Source organism: Semicossyphus pulcher, unplaced genomic scaffold, assembly GCF_022749685.1.
Source record: "Semicossyphus pulcher isolate SPU_LCO1_2020_fin unplaced genomic scaffold, fSemPul1.0.p SCAF_3, whole genome shotgun sequence".
Taxonomy (NCBI): Eukaryota; Metazoa; Chordata; class Actinopteri; order Labriformes; family Labridae; genus Semicossyphus; species Semicossyphus pulcher.
The window spans coordinates 16,915,788-16,937,034 of NW_027211704.1; the positions used below are offsets into that span (position 1 = coordinate 16,915,788).

At 40.9% G+C, this 21,247-nt stretch overlaps 3 protein-coding genes across 5 annotated transcripts; 2 read left to right on the plus strand and 1 right to left on the minus strand.

The window, feature by feature from the left end:
- Positions 1-308: 308 nt before the first annotated feature.
- apof (apolipoprotein F) lies at positions 309-3,249 on the plus strand. The gene is made up of 2 exons (XM_069678703.1): positions 309-578; positions 1,193-3,249. Exon 2 carries the CDS (start codon positions 1,222-1,224, stop codon positions 2,536-2,538), a length of 1,317 nt encoding a protein of 438 aa, XP_069534804.1. The 5' UTR covers positions 309-578; positions 1,193-1,221; the 3' UTR covers positions 2,539-3,249.
- Positions 3,250-5,849: 2,600 nt separating this feature from the next.
- Positions 5,850-14,887, plus strand: stat2 (signal transducer and activator of transcription 2). 3 transcript variants are annotated; one of them, XM_069679093.1, is made up of 24 exons: positions 5,850-5,993; positions 6,389-6,527; positions 6,655-6,799; positions 7,015-7,113; positions 7,410-7,502; positions 7,591-7,669; positions 7,819-7,898; positions 7,983-8,134; positions 8,377-8,535; positions 8,623-8,712; positions 9,239-9,298; positions 9,443-9,463; positions 9,585-9,678; positions 9,791-9,838; positions 9,960-10,043; positions 10,190-10,288; positions 10,393-10,528; positions 11,080-11,132; positions 11,437-11,522; positions 11,620-11,756; positions 11,895-12,083; positions 12,187-12,241; positions 12,437-12,528; positions 13,826-14,887. In XM_069679093.1, the coding sequence occupies exons 2-24, from the start codon at positions 6,397-6,399 to the stop codon at positions 14,044-14,046; spliced, it is 2,403 nt and encodes an 800-aa protein (XP_069535194.1). In that variant the 5' UTR covers positions 5,850-5,993; positions 6,389-6,396; the 3' UTR covers positions 14,047-14,887. The 3 variants fall into 3 exon arrangements, with proteins under 3 accessions (XP_069535194.1, XP_069535195.1, XP_069535196.1); XM_069679094.1 differs by having other exon boundaries at positions 7,018-7,113; XM_069679095.1 differs by lacking the exon at positions 12,437-12,528 and having other exon boundaries at positions 13,826-13,979.
- Positions 14,888-16,289: 1,402 nt separating this feature from the next.
- LOC138606482 (G-protein coupled receptor 84-like) lies at positions 16,290-17,519 on the minus strand. The gene has a single exon (XM_069678950.1). It carries the CDS (start codon positions 17,517-17,519, stop codon positions 16,290-16,292), a length of 1,230 nt encoding a protein of 409 aa, XP_069535051.1.
- Between the last annotated feature and the right edge of the window lie 3,728 nt (positions 17,520-21,247).

Genomic DNA, 21,247 nt, shown 5'->3' on the forward strand with positions numbered 1-21,247 from the left:
AAAGCAGTGAGTGTAGAGATGTAAATATACATGGACCTGTAAACATACAGTTCTGCACCCTTTATGATGGACTCTTGTATGTATTTTAATCCTATATTTTCAGTCTTTACCTCACATAGCCCCGTTTCCTTCACTTGTCCCGCTTGTATAGGAGATAAATTTGCTCGCTGCATGAAGGGAGATTTCTTTCAAGAATTTGGGTCAAAAACAAAACGACAGAGAGAGGAGGGGGGAGGTGGGGGGGACGAGAGGGGGGTGAGAGGATAGCAGGGCAGGCAAACAAAACTGCTCGAGAACACATGGACTTTCCCCACGTGAATTAACATTCAAGCGCTGGTCTCCCTGTTGAGCAATGAGGCCAAAGAAGAGAGGAAGCTGAAAGACAGATGAGACAGAGGGAGGGCTGTGGGATGTCATGTGTAAAGAAGGAGATTCTCATTGGAGGCAAAGAGAGAGCAGGTTGCTTTGCATGTTTTGAGGGGAAAAAAGGACTGGAAAAAAAAAAGAAGCATCCTACATGCTGGAGCCATCTTGGTCGCACTGCTTCACCCAGAACTCCACATCAGATCATCATTAAGGTAGGTGCCCAGCGCAGAGCTGCTAAAGGAGCGAGAGAAGGAATGCAATGAAATTATGAAGTTGTGGGTGGAAGAGCATTTCTATTTTTAGGCATAGTCAGTGCATGAAACAGGGAGTGCATGAATGTTTGAGCTCAGCGTGGAGAGTCTTGCATTATCTCTTTATGCATTGCGGAAAAAATGTTTAAATATTTCAAATATAGATTTTATTTGTTTGTAATTTGGAGCTTTGGTTTTCTTCTTCTAAATCCGGCTGCTGCTCTCTTGCAATGAAAAATATTTTTTTCTCTAATTGCTAAGATAATAAGGTCAAACTTTGCTCTTCATCAGTGCTCTTTTCTACCCATCTGGTACATTAATTTAACTCTTCCTTGGCCTTATTTTGCCAACAGGCTTGATTAAAATTAATGATTATGGTTAACAGGCAAATGACTAATTATGAGACAAGAAGAACTAGCAAATAAGAATAAACTTCTTTGTGTGCAGAACTGGCTGGATACTGGCCAGTTAGTCTCTGTGTGTTTAGTTTAAAATTAAATTACTAAACTCATGCACAATTAGAGCTCCACTGTAACTGTCTGGCTTGTTTTTCCTTCTTCCTTTGTTCCATGTAGAGGCTTTGGACAAATAGCTGTAGAGCAAAATGATGTCCTCCAAGTTGAAGTGGCTGCTTGTGGTCCAGATCCTGCTGAGTGAACAGGCTCTGTGCAGGGTCCCTCCTTCTGTGGCGCTAAGAAACCCTCCTCTTCCAGGAACTGACTCAAATGAAGACTTAGAGGTGACAGCCAAACAGGATCATCAGTCTCTCATGGGATCCCAGCTCCGGCTCGGCCTCCCGTCTGCAGGAAAACCTGGTCCTGTGTCAGTGGCTGCGCAAAAAGACGAGAGAGTTCAATCTGCAAAACATATAATATCAGACCTCAGGGTGAAGCTTCAGGGTCACATTCAAGATCATCTGCACATTCAGGGGAATGTCAGCTGTGCAGAGCTGCTGTCTGCCAGCACCCTGGATGACCCGTCATCCTCCATGTTCCCCCAGGAGCTGCTGGGTCTGTCTTTAGTGCCCGTGCTGGCGGTAGCAGGCTGCACACAGGAGGCGCAGACCCTCATGCTCAAGCTGTACGAGCTGCTGGGAGTGACTGATACGGAGGAGCTCCTGATGGAGGTAGAGGCTCTGATAGAGAGGAGTACGAGCAAGTCCTCTACGCCTGCACCAGCATCAGCAGCACTGCCGTCAGAGAGGGATCAAGCGGGGCGCCACATAGAAGCTTTGATGTTCAACATCCAGCAGCTGGCCTTGGTGGGAGAAGGAACCATTAAACAGGACGGGCACTGTGAGGGCTGGCACAGGGTGAATGGAACCACACTGGTAGGAACAGCTGTGGAAGGAGCCACAGGTGATCTGGAGGAGGCTGTGAGCACCTGCGAGAGTCTGGGAGTGCTGTGTGCCGGTGTGACCCGCAGTGGAACACTCAAACATAGCAAATACCAGGCCCTGCTTAGAAAAGGCAGTCGCATCCTGCCCTCTGAATCCTCAGAGGCCGAGTGTTGGATCCGTCAGTGCAGCACAGAGGAGGATGTTGCTGCTTCAGGTCGACGGATGAAGCGAAGCCCCCAGAGGAGCTGCATCAACAGAAGAGAGGAGCGCGTTTACAACGTGGTGGAGTGGATCCCTGCGGTCAGCACCCTCTACAACCTGGGCACCGCGGTGTACTACGCCTCAGTCAACTGCTCTGAAACAGCCAAGGAGAGAGCCATCCTCAGCGCCGTGGACCTCGGCACGGATGCTCTCATGGTGGCCACTGGCGGGACTGCTGGGGTGGCGGGCTACGCGCTGGGTGCAGGGGTGAAGACCGGGGTGAAAGCTGGGGTCAAGTATCTGCTCAACTCCATGAAGCATGAGGACGACGTGCTGGTGAACCAGTTCAGCTGGGAGGAGGGCGTCATCACTGTCCAGTAGACTGAAGATCAATAAACCAACTTCTGAAGCTTTAGCAGTAAATATAGTTTATGTATTTTTTAAAATAATGATCCAGGATCAATTTGTTTTAACTGACAGGACAAATTCAGATCAGAAATATCAGATTTTATGTTGATTATTTGGAAAACATGTTATTGTATAACTCAGTGGATTATAAAAAAATCATGTTTTAAGGAAAAAAGCCTTTTGTTTGACACAAACACAATTTGACACGATAAATAATGTTTTTCAAAGGTGATTTCAGTGATTTTAAACAAGCTTGTAAATGTACATGAATTAGTTTATATTCTAATAGAGATTTAGAGTTATAATAAAAGTCTATAAAAGTAAAAAGTTGATACATTCATTGTAAAGTTCTTCATAATGTATAGAACTAGGCAGGAAAATAAAATAACCTAAGCTTTGAACTGTTTTGCTTTTGTATTTTGGGTAAAATAGTGGAACCATTTATCCGGTTAAGCAGCATCTTTTACAAAAATGGTCTCAGGAATTAAACGTTCGATCCCTCAACGCTTTTCTTCTACCTTCAATCCAGTGTCTTCTCTTCTTCCTCACTCTGGTTTTCTGTCCATCAAAACGTTGTGTTTGCTCAGTGTCACATCCCCACCTGTGGTGTTATTGCAGGGACAATACTTCAATCAATGTGTGTTTGGATTGTTTTTCCCAAATGTCAATAAATTGTTAAATCTACAGTAACTGTCAGTGTGGTACTTTAGCTCACACTCATATAACAGGCTTGCTCTTTACCGACAAAAAGAAGGTTGTACACTTGCATGAAGTCCAAGGTAGCATACAAAGAAAAATACAAACATCCAAAAGTCTGGCAAAACAGAGGATAACAAAACTATGAAATAAAGTGATACACACTCAAGAGATAACAAAGACAATCTAGCAACTGAGGAGGGCAAACAAAGGAGTATATGAACTGGCTGCCTAACGAGCTAATCAGGGGCAGGTGTGTAATGAGGACAGGTGCTGGTAATCAAGGGACCAGTAGTCATGAAGGCAGGAACAGACATGACAGGAGATGTTAGATTTCAAAATAAAACAGAAAAAGTAATTGCAAGATGGCTCAGAGCGATGTGTTCAGCTATGTGTATTTTCTTCCCACAGTCCAAAGACACTCAAGTTAAGTGAACTCAGTGTGTTTGTCTGTGTTTGTGTATGTGTGTGTTGACCTTGTGATCTGTCCAGAGTGTTGCCATATTCTAGGAAAAGGCCCTGATGTTTGATTGATTTATGATGTCAGAACTGGATGTATTGGACAGTAATTAGTGCATTTTAACAAACTGTTTGTCCATCATAAACAAATAGCTGACGGGTGTTGAATTTTCTGTCTTGTCATTCCGAGTGAACTTTGCTCTTCTGCTCACATATTTACCAAACAGATAAATCTACACCGCTCAGTCCAAGTCTACAATGGTCAGAATCCAAAGCTGCCTATAAAAATACAGTATAACATGCTGCATCAGCTTTTTCAATGTGGTGGAACTAAAGGAGGAACAAGCCGTGTTTTACTTAATCAGCTGTGCAGAACACACAGCCTGCTCCCTTGTAAAAGAGCTACATTAGTTTAAGATCTATATTGTTAAATAACTTTTCTATTTGTCTTGAAAGAAAATTGTCTTATTTTTTTTAAAAACTTTTTTTCCTGATATGCTATTGTCCATCCATGGATGTGGCAATGTTTGATGTCAGGAGAGATTGGGACACAGTTTCTATTAACTCAAGGAAGTTGACAAAGCGGGCGTGATGAGCTCAGACAGCTCAAACAACTACTGGGAAACTGATTAATTTCCATTCAACACTTCAAACAGATTCCATTGACCTGTGTGTTTAGTCTGTGTTTGTTCAGTTCCTGCACTAATCACCTAGTCTGCACTTTAATCATATGTCTATGTTTACATGATTAAAGTACAGAAATTAACAATTTTATCCAGGGCTCTAGCCTTCTACAGCTCTGATAGTGAGTTTCTGCATTGAAAAATCTTTTCCATTATTTAAAATCCAGACTCTCTGTAATGGTGTATAAAGTCTGACATCTACTGGTGAGAGTGGGAACTGCAGGGATGGAAGGAAGTACAGCTATGCACAAAAAGTACTTATGCAGAATGGTTGATTTCAGAATATGGTATAAGCTATCACTGGAATAAAGTGATGCATTAACGTGTAAGCATCATGGTGTTGCAGCTGGTAAAGATGAGGCTAATTTCAAATACTTTACATAGGCCTACTGCCGGATATATCAGAATTATGTGTGTACATAAAAGGAATTCGACTCTGGTTTTACAGTTCTTTCAATATACAGACACACAAATAGACATACTAGGCTTAAAAAACAAGGACAACAAGTTCGACAAAGGTAGCACAAACACTTAAACACTGAGAGGCCGTAGTATTGGGATTACAATTGTTATTGTATTGGATAATAATATAGTATTATATATCAGTTAATTTATATATTGCTTATTAAAAATGTAAATCTGCAATGTAACAAGTATCTAATGTTGTCGAATCAATATAGTAAAAATATTGGCTTTCTAAATGTGCTGAAGGAGAATATCAAAGTAATACAACAAGGATACCTCAGAATTGTACTTCAGTAAAATACAGAACTCGAGCCAACACATTTCTCAAAATGTCAATATGCATTGTAATGCAAGTGTAGCTGGGAAATTTACCGGAATTGTACATTCACCAAAGTACCTGCCGTTCACGGTAATATTTTCCCGTTGTGTAAAACCCCTATTTCCTTTTTTTTCATGATGGGACAGGTTACTGGGAATTTACATACAAATATTAACGAAACATCAAAGTAAACATTTAATAAGGTGCATTGTCAAAGGTTAAACAAGGTGCTTGCTATGAATTATCGGAGTTAGTCCTGTTTTGATGTTCGGAAATATTTAATAAATGCGTCACGCGATTGTTGCTTCAGCACTTTCACAACGTCATTTCTCGGGAAACGTTCAACCAGGGCCTTAAGTTTCTATTTTGTTACTGACCACGCCCCCTGGCAGATTGACGTGTAGACGTACCAACAGCGCGTGCCTCTTTGTGTTCAGGTTGACCAATAGGCTGTGGGCTCAGAGCTCATTCGGAAACTGTGTTACAAGTCCCTGACATTTTGGCTCTAAGCTGTTTTAGAAAGCAGGTATAAGAGCCAAAATGGTGCCTGTGCTTAGTGGAGAAGAATATCATGGGAGGGATAAGTACACATCCAATGAAACAGAGTAAGAATAGAAAAAACGAAGGAAATAACATTCACACGCCTGCATTTTGTTGGAAGTTGTTTGTTGCATAAACGTCTACCTACAGCTATAGCTAACTTGTAACAATCAATAACGTTAGGTAGCTATGCACCTGTCTTACAGTAGCAGTCAGCTGATTTAAAGACATTTCTCAGAGGACGTATACTGACAGCGTCGAACACGGTGAGTAAATGTGTTATTATAACTTGTGGGTCGCGCAATGCCATCGATCATGTCTTGACAGTTTTTCCAAGGGCTAACTGTCATATACAAATACAAAGTACACCTGAGTCTTAAAATCTCTAGGCGTTTTAAAACATATCGTTTGTTCAATTGGCAATCGTTTAATGTCAAACATGTTTATTATTAGGATTCACAGGCCATTTGCACTCTGCTCTTTCGATTGTTGATAACGCACTTGTGTTAACCCTTGACATTAAAACTATAGTGGTACAGTCTCCTAGTAAAGTTATATGAAATTGCTGTAAACAGATGAGCCAAAGCGGTCATGCGTTGTACACACGGATAATGTAGTTTACTGTTTGTGTGCATGTTGGGGTTTCCCCGACCAACCACAGGCTCACTGATGGCTCAATGGGAAAAGCTGAGGCAGCTGCCTGCTGTGTACAGACAGCAGTTACATGAGCTCTATGACATGGATGCTTTGCCTATGGATGTTCGGCACTACCTGTCAACCTGGATAGAGAAGCAGGATTGGTAAGGCAGCTCTATCTATTTTGCCCCATGTATCAGTTTAAGCAATAATTTGTATTATTCAAGGATAACAGTTAATAACCATGTTAGTAAAATATTCTGCTTGTATCTTGTTTTGTTTTGTCTTTAGGAGAAGAGCAATAAAGGACCATGACTTGGCCGTAGTGTATTTTCAGATCCTGCTGGAGAATCTGGATATCCAACACAGCCGCTTCATTCAGGAAGAGTCATTCTTACAGCAGCACAACATTAGACGCTACAAGCAGAACTTCCAGGTTTGCATGGGCAGGATTTGTTGGGGAGGGAAAGCATTTGGATACACTGTGAATGTGTGAGGTGTAATGGTTCTGATTAACTTACAATCACTAGCATAGTTGTTCTGTACCTATCAGCATTGTCCTTGAGGGAAAAGATTACACTACCTTACTGTATGTATGATGCTAATAACTAGCTTCGGCCCTATTCTCCACCTGACCTCTCTCTCCCCAAGCAGAGGTACCTGGATGACCCATGCGCCCTGGCAAACACAATCCTGTGGTTTCTCGAAAAAGAAAAAGAAATCCTGCAGAGTGCTGAGCTAGCTGAGCAGGTTGGGGCAAAAGTTATTGACATACTATGATAAAAGAGACACACCCTTCTGCTCATACGTCATTTTAATGAAAACAGCATTCAAATGTAAAAATGTAAATTCCTCCAGAAGTGGCTGTTGACACCAGAAATGTTTACAAGCAAATATTTTACCATGAGTTCACTGAATACACTGTTATGTTTTAGCTGTCAGTGCATTTGCATACATATGGATGGGCTGTTTGTCTCCAGTACTGTAGCTTAATTCATAAATATACATATTCAAAACCAATCAACAAAACCTTTGCTCTGTTTTAGATCCAGTCTTTGCAGGTAGAGCAGGAACCCATGGAGACGAGCAGCAAGCAGGACCTTGAGCGTAAAATGGCTGGCCTCAGGAATGCGGTGCAGGTAGAGATTATGTTGCTTCCTGCTTTCATGTTGAGCTTTGTAAGTCACTATTATTGTCTATTCATTATTTTATTCTTACTGGATACAGTGCATGGAACATACAATGTTGTGTTTGGAGGAGCAGCAAGACGAGTTTGATTTTAAATATCAAACCTTCAAGATGGAAGGTAACACGTTTAAAAAGGTTTAATTTGCATGCTCTGATGACGTTCTCTGAGGGTGAGTAATGAAGTAACATGAATCACAACTATGTTCTATTTTGTTTTTGTCTGTTTTACATGGAAACTGTAATCCCACTGTGGAAACTGTTATGCAGCTGTGGTAGACGAGGCCACCAAGAGTGAACAAATGAAAAGTTTTCAGTTTCTTATCAACAAACTGAATGAAAGCAGGAAGGTAGGGGTATTAATATTCTTAAATATAATCATCATTTTAAATGTATATCATTATTTTACTTTTGTCTTATACATCCTGTTTCAGAGCACACTGTCCAGCCTAAATCAAATCCTGGATAAGAGTGATGACCTGATTGGTTTACTGATGAACAAGGAGCTGATGGAGTGGCAGAGGAGGCAGCAGAAAGCCTGCATTGGTGCTCCAGACAATTTTTGTCTGGACCAGCTTGAGAAGTGGTATGTCACATCAGCTTGGTGTTGACTGTAACAGTAATATCAATAATCTCTCTGTGCATTACTGCCCTCATTATTGCATTTTGATAAAACCACCAAGTCTGGACAGAAATAGTAAACATGTCTTCAGGATGAGAATTGCGACACTCGGATCATAATTTTTGGTGCTTATATTTATATTTTTTGCATTTTCCTGTGACCTGTGAGAGCATCATCACTTTGCCTCTTTTCCTCTTGTTTTGTAGGTTCACCTGTGTGGCAGTGTGTTTGTTCCAAATGCGTGAGTTTCTTGGTAAGCTGGACGAGCTGGAAGGAAAACTGTCCTACGATGGTGACCCTGTGAAGGCCCAAAAACCAGCACTGTGGAGGAGAGCGGACACTCTTTTGAAGAACTTACTTAAAAGGTGTCTCTTTTAGGAAACTTTTTTTTATAATGTCATGCGCTCCGATGATTTCCTTGTGAGTTCTGACATTATTGTTTTTTGTTGAAGTTCCTTTGTGGTTGAGACACAGCCATCGATGCCTCAGGGGAAAGGATCCTTGGTGCTCCGCACAAACGTCCAGTTCTCTGTCAAGACCAGGTCAGAGCTGCACCTCCATCCTGTTCCTAAATGTGACTTTAATCTCTTAAAGGGCCAGTTTGCCAATTTTCAACCTCAGTCCTATCATGCTATTATGAGGTGCTAATGCCATTATGGTAGGGAAAAAATGCAGTTGGACTCTGTGCCTTTGGAGGACGCTATCTGCTTCTCCAATCGGCCCTGGAAAACCTCCGCCAGACTACATAAAACGCATCATCTGGCGAGGCCAGGGAGCTTGCTTAACTATACTTCCTTAGTCTATGATGCCCGCCTCCGAGATCATGTCTCATTCAGAATTGTCAAGTTTGAGATGTAGACTGCAGTTCCAAGGTTTATTTAGACCATCCACGGGTACTGCAGCGAAAATGGTAGTATTGCACTCCAGCATCTCTCGCTGAGCTAATTGCTCCTTTAAACTTGTTTTCTTCCATACTGTAACCTTGGGAGTTTATCTCATAAAAGCGTTTAATATCTTATTATTTTAAAGTTATTCATTTTTCACTGAACTTATTTCTAATGTTTTCAGACTTCTCGTGAAGTTCCCTGAGCTGAACCACTCCATGAAAGTGAACGTTACCATGGACAGGTAAGATCCCTTCTTCTGTTATGTAACTTTTACTACACACAGAGCGAGCCTGCAGCCTTTAGTTCTTGACTTCAAACATTAGAGGACGATTTTTTGATGTCCCCCTGTGGTCACTGCTCTGCTTTTCTCCCCTTTTGAAATTAGGGAGGCTCCTCAGATCAAAGGGTAAGTTTTATCTATACATTTATATTAACATAACTAAGGCTTCCATATCAAGTGACAATATCAGATGAACTAAAAGAAACTTAATGTGTGTTTTCTTTTACTGAACCTTGCATGTTCATAGATATCGGCGGTTTAATGTTCTGGGGACCAAAGTCAAGGCCTTGAACATGGCAGAGAGCCTGAGCGGAGGCATGGTGGCAGATTTCAGACATCTGGTGAGGACACCAATTTTAAAAAACAAATTTGAATCATTCAAATTGTAAAAAGTCATCTTCTAGAATCCCTTTTATCAACCTCTGTTGGTAATATGCCCTTATTCATTTTTAGACTTTGAAGGAGCAGAAGTCTGGAGGCGGCGGCAAAGGAGTCAGTGATGTGAGTTGGCAACCCTCTTAAAATCATTTGTACTTATAGTTTAACTTTGTACTTCTCTATTCAAATAGATGCAAACAACAAAAAATGACCCCTCTCCGCGTGTGTGTTTTGGTGTTGACAGATTTCTCTCAGTGTCACAGAGGAGCTGCACATCATCTTCTTCGACTCTCTGTTTGACTATAAAGGCTTGTCAGTTGAGCTGCAGGTGGAGTTTCTTCTGCTTCTCTTGTTAAATGGTTTTCTAAAGACTGATTGATCCTCATGTGTCCTGTATAAAACTTAAGCATGATCTTATTGTGTTCATTGTTTTGATAATGGAAATATATCTCTTCCCCCTCGCACCCAACATAGGCCTCCTCCCTCCCGGTGGTCATCATCTCCAACTCCAGCCAGCAGCAGAGCGCCTGGGCGTCCATCCTCTGGTTCAACATGCTCAGTCAGAACACCAAGGTAAGTTATCTCTGACAAGGGCCTATTGCATTTTTACAATTCAGCTGTGCTTTTAAAAGGCGTTAATTTTGTGTAAATTTGTTAATGTGCGTCTGCTTCTCCAGGACGTCATGTTCTTTGCCAACGCTCCTGCTGCCACTTGGCCGCAGTTTGGGGAGATGTTGAGTTGGCAGTTTCTCTCTGCCACTAAGCGTGGTCTGGATGATGCTCAGCTGGAGATGATTGCTCACAGACTCTTTGGTAAATCCTGCTTCTATGCTCTGCTTCAGTTGTTGTCTTTGCAAACTTTCATTAATGAATTTAACTACATTGATTGATCTTTGAATCACACATAACAGCTATGGTCTGATTTTGAAACAGGTTACTGAAATGCATCAGATCGAGCTCAGCTGCACTTCGAATCAATTGAAATGTGGTCACATTTTAGAGTGTACTTCAAACAGGATCAGGACACCTTGAGCTTGTATTTCCTCAGAACATGTTAATTCATTTAATAATTCATTCAGTGTTTCTTGTATGATTCAGAACAAACACTGGATGTGAAGGGAGACACTGCTGACATATTGGCAGCAGCTGTTTACGTTGTTTGCCTTACTGTTGCATGACACCGTTGAAAAGTGTTACTGTTATTGGGTTTTAAGTATGAAGGCACCAAGCAGGTGTTCTGCACAGTTCACACTGATTTATAGGGATTGCACTATAATTCAGCTCCTCTAACAGCTTGTAAGCATGTTTAAAAAGTTTGTCAGTGAGTGAGATTTTGCGTAATCACTTATTTTTTATCCCACCAGGAAAGCAGAAAAACTACGACAACTGCATAGTCGCTTGGTCAAAATTTAGCAAGGTGAGGAAACTTGCAAAACAAGGTGAGGTTGTTTCATGTCTCGAGGGATTAACTCTCACAGATCAGCTTTAAGTATCTTGACTTTGTCCCCTCTGGTGTCAAAATCAAGGTGACATTTTCTGGTTTAGAGTAAAATATCAGCAGATTAATATAGTTATTAACATGTTATCTGACAGACATCTCCATGATTTACAGTTAGCTTTGCAGCCTCACAGAGCTGCTAGCTTTTCTTTGTATTGTTTGTTTATCGTGTATGAAAATACTCTGATGTACTGATGACGGTTACCACCAAAATTTTTAACAGGAAAATACTCCTGACACTTTCTGGGTGTGGTTCGATGGCATCTTGGTGATGGTGAAAACCTACCTTGAAGACCTGTGGAGGGATGGGTATGTATCCTCGACATAATCTAATCTGGGTTCAATACAGAGCATTTTAGCTCTTAATTAAACGTCTTGTGTGATATGAGACTCTTTATCTCTGTAGCCTCATCATGGGTTTTGTGACTAAAGCCAAAGAGAAGTCCCTCCTGAAGAAAAAAATGAGAGGCACCTTCTTGTTGCGCTTCAGTGAAAGCGTTATTGGAGGAATCACCTTCTCCTGGGTGGAAATGACCATGACTGGTGAGATACTTTAATGTAGTAATGATTTAAAAAAAATAAGTATTTTGAACGTGTTGCATGATAGGCTGAAACACAAACAAGCTTTCTGTCATACTAGTCAGTATTTCTTTATTAATGATCATCCTTTGTCTATTCTAGGTGAGCCTGATGTAAAGACAGTCCAGCCCTTCACCAAAGTCGACCTTTCCCAGATCCCCTTCCAAGAAATCATCAGGAATTTTCAGATCATTGAAGCAGAAAATGTCCCAGAAAGTCCACTTCTTTACCTATATCCCGACACGCCGAAAGACGAGGCTTTCGGGAAATACTACTCTGAGATGAGTGGACGTAAGTTCACCCCGTGAATATTTTTTGTGAATGTTTGGTCATGGGTAAAATTAATGATGGTTTTGGGGATGAATAAGTCACAGCTGATATCATTGTCTTTCAGAAAACAGCCCTTACATAAAGTACATCAGAACCAAGCTGGTGTTTGTTTCAAAGGAGTAAGTATATTCATTTTCTCCTGGCTGGTTCAAAGTGTGTTTTTTGAATAAAAAAATGCCTCTTATATTATAATTGTGCTATTTATACAGAAACAACAACTTAAAAACAGATTGAACCTAAGAAGAAGTCTACCCACGCCCTTGTTAATGTCGTGAGCAACTGGTTGTATTGACTGTTTGTTATTGGTCATGTAGGAACACACTGGAGGCTAGGTCACCCATGCACTCTGACATGGCACTGGGTGAAGGCCCGGAGCCAATGAAAGGCCTGTGTGTGGAGGCAGCTGGTGAGTTCTGGCTCTCTGGCTTGCTGTCCCATCCAGCTGAAAACCTCATCAATCAAATCACTCTCCCTTCACCAGAGCTTTGTGTTGCCCTCTCTGTTTTGGCCGTGTGGTGTAGGAAAATGATGGGAAGGTTTCTGTCTAGATAGGTGTCAGGTGACTGACTGGGCTGTTGGCTACTTTTACGAACATAACATAAACTCTAACATAGTGGTGTAATGGATCATAGTTTATCCGTGGTGATCACTCCTCAGGTTTCGGCACGGATGTGATCCGCGGACCGATGAAGTTTAACACCATGATGTAAAATATAATTTTGCTGCCTTAAATCCCTATGCAGAGTTGCAGTGAAAAGAGACAGAGTGTTGTGTTTGACTCGTATTTGTCTTATTTGATAGTCATAGAGTGTAAACGTTATTATAAATACGCTTTTTTTTCTTGCTGATCCGAAATATGATCCGATTTGTGACTCAAAAACCGTGATACGATCTGAACCGTGAGTTTAGTGATCCGTTACACCACTGCTCTAACAGGTGTGAAGTGATTGGATTGAGCAAAACTTTTACTAACACAATGAATTAATCTCACAGCATGTTGTTTGTATTTCCTGATGCTTGCACACTTTGCTTAGTATCAATTAAAGACAGCATATAGCTATCGGGTAAACCACCAAATTCATTATAATTTATGAGGACTGCATGCATATCCTTCTAACATGTTTAAAGCAAACATTTAGGAATGTTGGGACACTTTTTCATAGATCAACAACATCCACCTACAAGCACCTCTTAAACTTAGTAACTAACCAGTATTACTTTCATTATTAAATCAATACAAAAACAGAAAACAACAAATTGCAAACTTGTTGACAAAGAAAAAACTGTCAACGTGTTAATTAGTTACAGTCGTGCTGTTTGGCAGATTTTGTCACCATTTAACAGCCAAGCTTCCTGGTTTCCAGACTGAAGTTTGGCTAAGCAGCTGCTGGCTGTGGCTTTATGGATACATGTATTTACCAAAATGTTGAGCTTTTATTTGAATTATTAAGGGTAAGGGCGGCGAAGTAGAGTAGTTGTAGACATAAATGAATGGTGTTTGAATATAATTTGATGCATGCAATTCTCTCAAGCTAATCCTACTTGTCTTTATGTTCCTACTGCCTCAGTCCGTGCTATTTTTTGCATACCACATTACATTGTCGTCACTCTCATTTCCTCAGTGAGAGCAGTAGCAGAAATAAAGAACACAGCCATGAAAGCTGAAACAGTATTTTTACTCTTGTCCCTTTCCCTCCTCTCAGGATCAAACGGGGATCCTCATCCACTGGATTCTCCTCTGGACACTTATCTCCCTGATCCGATGCTGTCTGGGCCCATTGTAGCCCAGGAGGAAGATTTACTGATGTATCTCAACAACCCCAACCTCTTTGTTGACTCTGACATTTTGCAAGATGAGCCAGGGCTGCCTGATTTACATCTTCAAGGATTTAACTTCCTGTCCCCACAATCTATTATCCAATAAGCCTCTGTTGTGCATATTTAACTTAACCACTATCATGTATCGCCAGCTTTACATTTAGCTACTTACGTTACAACATCCATATTCAAAAATGTATGTGTACATAGCAAATCCACAGTCAACATAATACTTACCTTTAAATACTGTTTGAATCTAAAATACTTGACAGACCCTGTGCAAATTCTGGTCAATAAGAATTGCCTTTGCAATCAGCATTTATGCTCACTTTGAAATAATTACAAAAACACTTTTTTTATTATCTGAATACAATTTATATTAATTAAATTTTATTAAGATGTTCTATTGTTAAAAATGAATCATTGGCCAAGAAAGACACAATTACTGAATGTACTTGACACATTTGCACTGGTATTCTAGGCACCTTTATGTGACCACAAAACTATCATCCATCATAAAATGTGTATGAAATAATTTTATTTTGGAGCTGTTGTTTCAAGACAAGAAATACTGGTGTCAAGGTTACTATTAGAGTATGTTTTTAGGCTGAACATAATTATTTACCACTGTTTTAATGTTTGTGAATCCCTTTGTAGTTGTCATGAAAGTTGCAACCTAAAAGCTGTGATGTGCGACCAAATGTAACACGGCACATCCTTCTTCAAACTTACTTATTTACATCAAAATAACATGTTTTATTGTATGTACATTCCATCGATCAACTGAGTGACGTAAATACGGTGCATGACACGTATTTGTATCGTATCACAGAAGCTGATACAGATTTACTTTTCTTGCAGCATACTTAAGCCTGTTATCTGATCGTAGCCTAATTGTATTGTAAAACGTGCCACTGTAATTAAATTAAATACAATTCTATGGAAAATGTATGGTTTGTAAGTTTTATAGCGGTTTGGCTTTTTGTGTTGAACATTATGGTTAGTTTTTTTCCCCTCCACAAGTGGAAAGCAGCTGTCGTCGGCAGACCGTGCAGCATCACGTCAGAATTTGGCTAGTTTCCGATTGAATATGAACCGCTATCATACTAAACTACCAGATAATTTCCCGACGGAGTTAGTGGACTCAAAACAAAAGCTTTTAACGGTCAGTAAATTCTTTTTTTATCCCTCAAAGTGGCCAGAAACAACTCAGATGTTGCTGTGTAACTTTAGTAGGCTATTTCTGCTAATGTGTCAATTAAGCTAGCAGTTGTGCTGCTTTCCAGACAACTGGGAACTCCGAACTTCCCAGTAGAAATTTACTACTTTCGATGGTGAAGTCGGGGTAGATGAATCTGCTCCGAGTTAAACAAGTACGAACTCAAACTTTAAATGGCGTTCAACGCAATTTTTCTGGTCGGAAGTGGGACATTTCTACTGCGAAGTCCTCGATTTACCAGTTTTGTGGAACGCAGCATTATTAGTCAGCGTTGTAATGGTTTCAGGATCGGAGCAATATAAAGTAATGATTTCTTTATTTTCACGTATATATCAATAATTTGATATAACTTTTTGTCAAAGGACTGGCAGTGAAAAAGTACATTATATTGTTAGTTGGGCTGGAAGTTTAGCTGTGTGGTCTTCGGTCCAGCACAGATAAACAATTAAGATAATATCATAGCACGTTGTAGAGGCGAAATTTGTAGTGGGTCACGATTATGTTCCAGACTGCATAAAAAGTGCCATTGTTTAGTATGTTTCTAAATTGGTTGTACCATGTGCTCTAATCCTATTGGTTACACATATATAGGTCACATTCCCCATCGCCCCACCCAAACATCTTCTATCAACGTTGAGGCGGTGAAACAGAGTTGAGACAGAGGTAAGGTAACATAAGTTCCTGTAATACTAAAATAAGACATCTTGTGTAAGATGGGAATACCCAGTGGTTACTACTATTGTGAAACAGACACACGCACAAAATAGAATTGCAAGTTGCCTTGACGTAAAAGCTAATGGTTGCTCAAATTTTGCACACAAATACAGGTGATGTATTACAAAAAAAGTACACAATTTAAAAACATAAAATAATCTTATATATACATTATAATATACTGTACTTAAATTATATTGTTTAAAGGCGAACAACAGTAAAAAATGTGTGTGAAGTAAATAGAGAAGCCAGAAATGTTTGTTATGAAACAAACGTTTTTCCATCCAACTCAAGCTGTGCTTTTGTTCACTATATGACAGTTAATAGCTAAATTTAAGCTGGACTTTCACTGCATCAAGAGTTTTATACCGACCTTACATCACAAGAAACATCAGGCAAGTTTAAAATACAACAATCTAGGATCTCAAATCGTACTTCCTTTTCCAAAGGCAGGTGAATGGTGCTGCAGCTCTGGTGAGCAGCACGTGATAGGCCTGTCGAAACTGTCGGTTCATGACAGCATAGAGAATCGGGTTGATACAGCTGTTGAGCCAAGTGAGGTTTGCACTGAACATGTGCAGTACCTGTGGGGCACGGTTATGTTTGTCGGCTATGTTGAGCAACAGGAATGGAGCAAAGCACAACACAAAACACAGAAAGACCGTAAAGCACATCCGTGTCACATGTTTAAATTCACTGTCATCTCCTGAAGAGGCTGAGTGGGAGGAGGAGGCTGCAGTTGTGGGAGCGGGTGCGGATAAAGGTGTTGCATGGACGATTTCAGGGGTAGGCTTTTTGTCTGCTGATGAATCTGAGGCCTTGGCAGAGCTCTTTTCACAGGTGATCTCCTCCTGATTTTGGGCTTCTTCCCCCTGGCTGCTCATTTCACAGCTACATGTGTTGGCCACACCACTCTCTAAACCGCTGTCGTCAGTCCTTTGAGATGAAGAGGCTGGTTTCTTTCTGGATGACCGGCGACTCATTCTGTAGCGGAGCAGAGCCTGTGACGCAATCTTGACACGTTTGTAAATGAGGAGGTAGAATACACCAACACATCCCAGACCGACAAAGAAGTAGACAAAGAGCAGGATGGTGGTGTAGGGGCGACCCCTGGTCCGATGGAAGCTGCATGTGCACACCTGTGGCACAAACACGAAAACAGGCAAGACTGGGAGAAAGCTGGCCAGACCAAGTGCCCACGCTGAGATCAGGAGCAAAATAAGACCATAGTTGGAGAAGACACGATTGAACACAGCCCTTTTTGCCACCAGGAGATATCTGCTCATTGCTACCAGGCAGAGGGTGATAATGGAGACAGAGTTGGAGAGGAAGAGGAGCAGCCCAAAGATGCTGCACCAGAGCTGACCACTGCGCCATCTGAGGTGAAGATAGGAGTCAACTGAGATAGGCTGCAGTACTGCGCAGTACAGGAAATCAGCTGCAGCCAGGTTGACGATAAGCGCATTGAAGGGAGTCCTCAGATGTGGGTCCACAGCGAAGGCTAGAACGGTCATCAGGTTCCCTAACGTACCAGTGATCGTCACAGCACATCCCCACAGCACAGCGAAGTACCGGTAGCCGACGACTGAAGGACTGTAGCAGGAGAAGAGGTCATCCTCTGTTTGGTTTGTGTGGTTCATCAGCATTTTGTCGCCTGATAGGAATCACAAAATAGGTTAACTTATTTGTTATGTGCTGAAAGGAAGTTCAAACAGAAACCCAGTCCTATCTACCACTCATTGTGTTGTGGGCAGTGCCAAAGGTGAAAAAGGAAGTCACACATGGTGTAGATACTTAACCACTTCCTTTTTTAACAACTTTAAAGTTTGTTTGTTTAGTTTTGTTTGATTATAAAAGATAAGAACATTTTCAAGGGCTTTTCTTCAGTTTAAGATGATTGAATGTATTTTCATTTAAAGCGCATCTGCCATATCTCCTTTTAAGAGAAAAACATTGTCATGCAAGCATACATTTCAAAATGAGCTTTTATAAATAAGTATAAATTAGGAAAGTACAAAATTAAAACAGGTTTCATTATACCTGTTTCGTTCAGATAAAAGTTATTATTTACTAAAAAAACAGTAATGAATTTCTCACCTTAAAGCTTGCGATTTCTGCTGCTCTCTGTACTCGATGTAAAGCTCATGCTGTGGTCTGCTGTGCTGATGTGTGGCTTCCTGCTGGTGTTTCAGTTCATGACCATCCTCTGTGTTGCGTTAGTACCATGATGAAGTGATGTAAAGGAGGGTTTTTTTCCACCTCATGTTTTAATTGAGGAAGAGACATCTTGTGCATTTACCACAAAAGCTTTTTTTCCCTCAAATTTAAATGTAATAACCAAATGTGGAAAAAGGTTGACTCTAATAGGGAGATATGCTTTACAGACTTGTTATTTTTGCCTACAGTGTGTGGATGGTAATATTATCACCAGCCTACTTTATTGTCAGTTTGACCTTTTCATGAAACTGTGCTTCTAACACATTAGTGAAAGTGAAACAAGTCTCTGTGGGCAAGTCCGGTGTATTTATAAAGGCCAACATCCCACAGGTCTGTTCTGATCCTTTATTCCAAAAGTGTAATATTTACAATGTAGGCGTTTCCAAACTCATGCTGTCAAATCTTGAGCCGCATTTGTTCTCTCAGGTTAACACCATGCAAATATAAGCTCTACAGTCATGCAGCATTTGTCATGCTGTGCTGTCGGAACTATTCCATCAAGATACTCAAACCTTTCTGTTGGTGCAGTGAAACAACATCCTGCCTTAATATAAGTATTTAAACAATTTCCATTTTGACAAATCACTACAGTGACACGGCATGTTTACTGGTGTGTTTGTTTAGAGGAAACGATAAAGGCATGCGGTTGTTCTAAGTAGTAGGGAGAAGTAATTACTGTATTGTCCTCAGACAGTGAGGGTGAACACTGATAGCTGAGTTGTGCTCTACAAGCAAATACTTTTCTCTGCAACCGCAATTCTTTATAAGACAACTGACAACTGACCCTATTGGGTTCCTGTTTCTGTCACACAGGGGTCTATTATTGGCCATAACATGAACGCCTGAAGTGTGGAAATGTACACATACAAAGCAGTAAGAGAAATGCGAGCCAATGCAGAACAAGCACTGAAACTGCCCTTCCCCTTTAGGCCACCAAAACAGAGCTTAAGTGCTGCTGACATGCACATACTGTGTCTAACGTGTTAGGCATGTTGTTGTTGACATGCATCCTTTGCGTATGAAATAGGGATGTTAATAATTAACCGTTAAACTGTAAACAGACATGAAGGAAATGTTAGTCAATTAATACCATTAGTTGAACAGTTAAAAAACGATGACATAAAAAGTTATTTAACCAAAGTTTGTTTCATGGTAAGAGAAAAATATGAAATCCGATCTATTTTTAGCTAGTTAGCAAAACGTCATGCACCCATAATGGGAATTAGCATTCAGTTTTGCAAAGCCATAGCAACATGAAGCTAGCAAAAAGAAGTACTGTGTCTCCCAAAAGGACAACGCTGGGTTTATTTGTAAGTTGTACAACCACGATGCAACACCACATAATAAAGAAATACTCACACACAAGCATCATCGAATGACGGAGCATAACCAACTTTGCCTGCCTTGTTACACCTCTGCCTAACATGCAGCGAGCTAGGGGACAATATCAGATATGCTACGGAGCAGGTCAGGATATCCTCATGGAGAATAAAAGACTGATGTTTGCTCGCTCACATCGCTTCCAGTTAGGGATCTGTGTCATTTTCTCAATAAAGATGTCCTGACTCCTGACCTGCTCCGTGTGTCAGCAAACAGGCTGTAGGACGTGTCGCTTGTTCAAAAAAAACTTGCCCTGGTTCTATTCATGTAAAGTTTAGCGTACCTGCACTTCATTTGCAGACGGAGAAATCACAAGTGACATCAACAATCTCATCCCTCCTGAAGCCCTGCAATGTCGCTTGTAGGACATCTTGACAACTATTTACGCTCCCTCTGCTATATAGTCACCCCCCTTTCCCTGTATGTTTCTAAAAGTAAAAAAAATACCCTGTCTCACGCAAAAACAAACATCTGTTCTAGTGTTCATTTTTAAAGGGCTCACAGACATTCGTTGATTCTTAAAAGTACATTTTTAATCCTTTAGGTTTACAGTCAATGATCTGTATACAAGGGTCGACTATCAGTGAGAAAAATAACTTTTTATTAGCATTCATAGTATGTAATGGACCATCACAGAGATTAGTATAAAAACACCAATTTTTTTGAATCAACAAGAGTGTCATATGTTGCAGATTGGAGGAGGCATTACCCTACGATTGCACAGGATCCGTCTCCGGCGCGTTCCGTGTGCGACGCGACCTCCGGAGTCGATCGCGCCCATTCAAGTCAATGATCGTGATTCCACAGCACCCGCCGCAGTCCGTCTCCGGCGAGTCCCAGAAGCGTGTCTCCGCTCTGCTCCGCTAAAGATACACGCCGGGTCTATTTTTGACGGAGGCCGCTTCAAATGCGCGTCAAGCTCAGCAGAGCAGATCGTTCCAAACAGGAAGTCACACACGAAAGCAGCATACATCATCCGGTCATTTCAATTAAACACCATGTTCAGACCGGTACAGACTCCCGTTTTTCCCCGTTTATTTTAAGATCAACACACTGAAATTTCGAAAAAAGAACACTTTTAATTAAGTAGCGTACTCCTCCATGGTAGAAGCACAAAAATCACGGAATGATTTCCAAATGAGCAGATAATCAACCTTGGATGTGCAAACTGAACTATAGTTTGTGTGTTGCTCTGCTAACATTGATTTTATCGCGTGATTTCTCAATTCTCGCGCGATAATGTAGCTCTCCCGCGATCTCGTGATCTCGCGAATCCAGCTGCTTGGGCCAGCACTCCGCTTCCTGTGGGCGAGGGCTCGCGCTGTTGACCGGCCAGAAACCCGGCGCAGACGGAACACGCCAGAGATTAATCCTGTGGGATCGAGGGGTTAGAATATCCAGATCTGGATGGAAACAGATTCAAATAATTCCCTTTCAAACGATCTCCAAAGTCCATCTGGTGGCATTTGAGTATCTTTTTTTGTTCTGTCCTATTCTCCTCAGAGCCTCCAGATATGTTGCAGTATGTTTTAGTTACTTTAGAAGATTAAAATATAAGATATAAATAGGGTGGCGAACCGAAACCTTGTTCAATTAATATATCTAACCCAAAATGCCAAGTACTGCCAATTTCGCTTCTGCTTTCATGTTGCCAAAGACGATAGCCCCTTGTTATTAACAATAAAGGCTACTTATATGTAAGGGTATACATAGTATAGAGTAATAGAAATACACAATAAATCACAAGTAGCAACTTCATAGCGGCTGAATGTAAGCT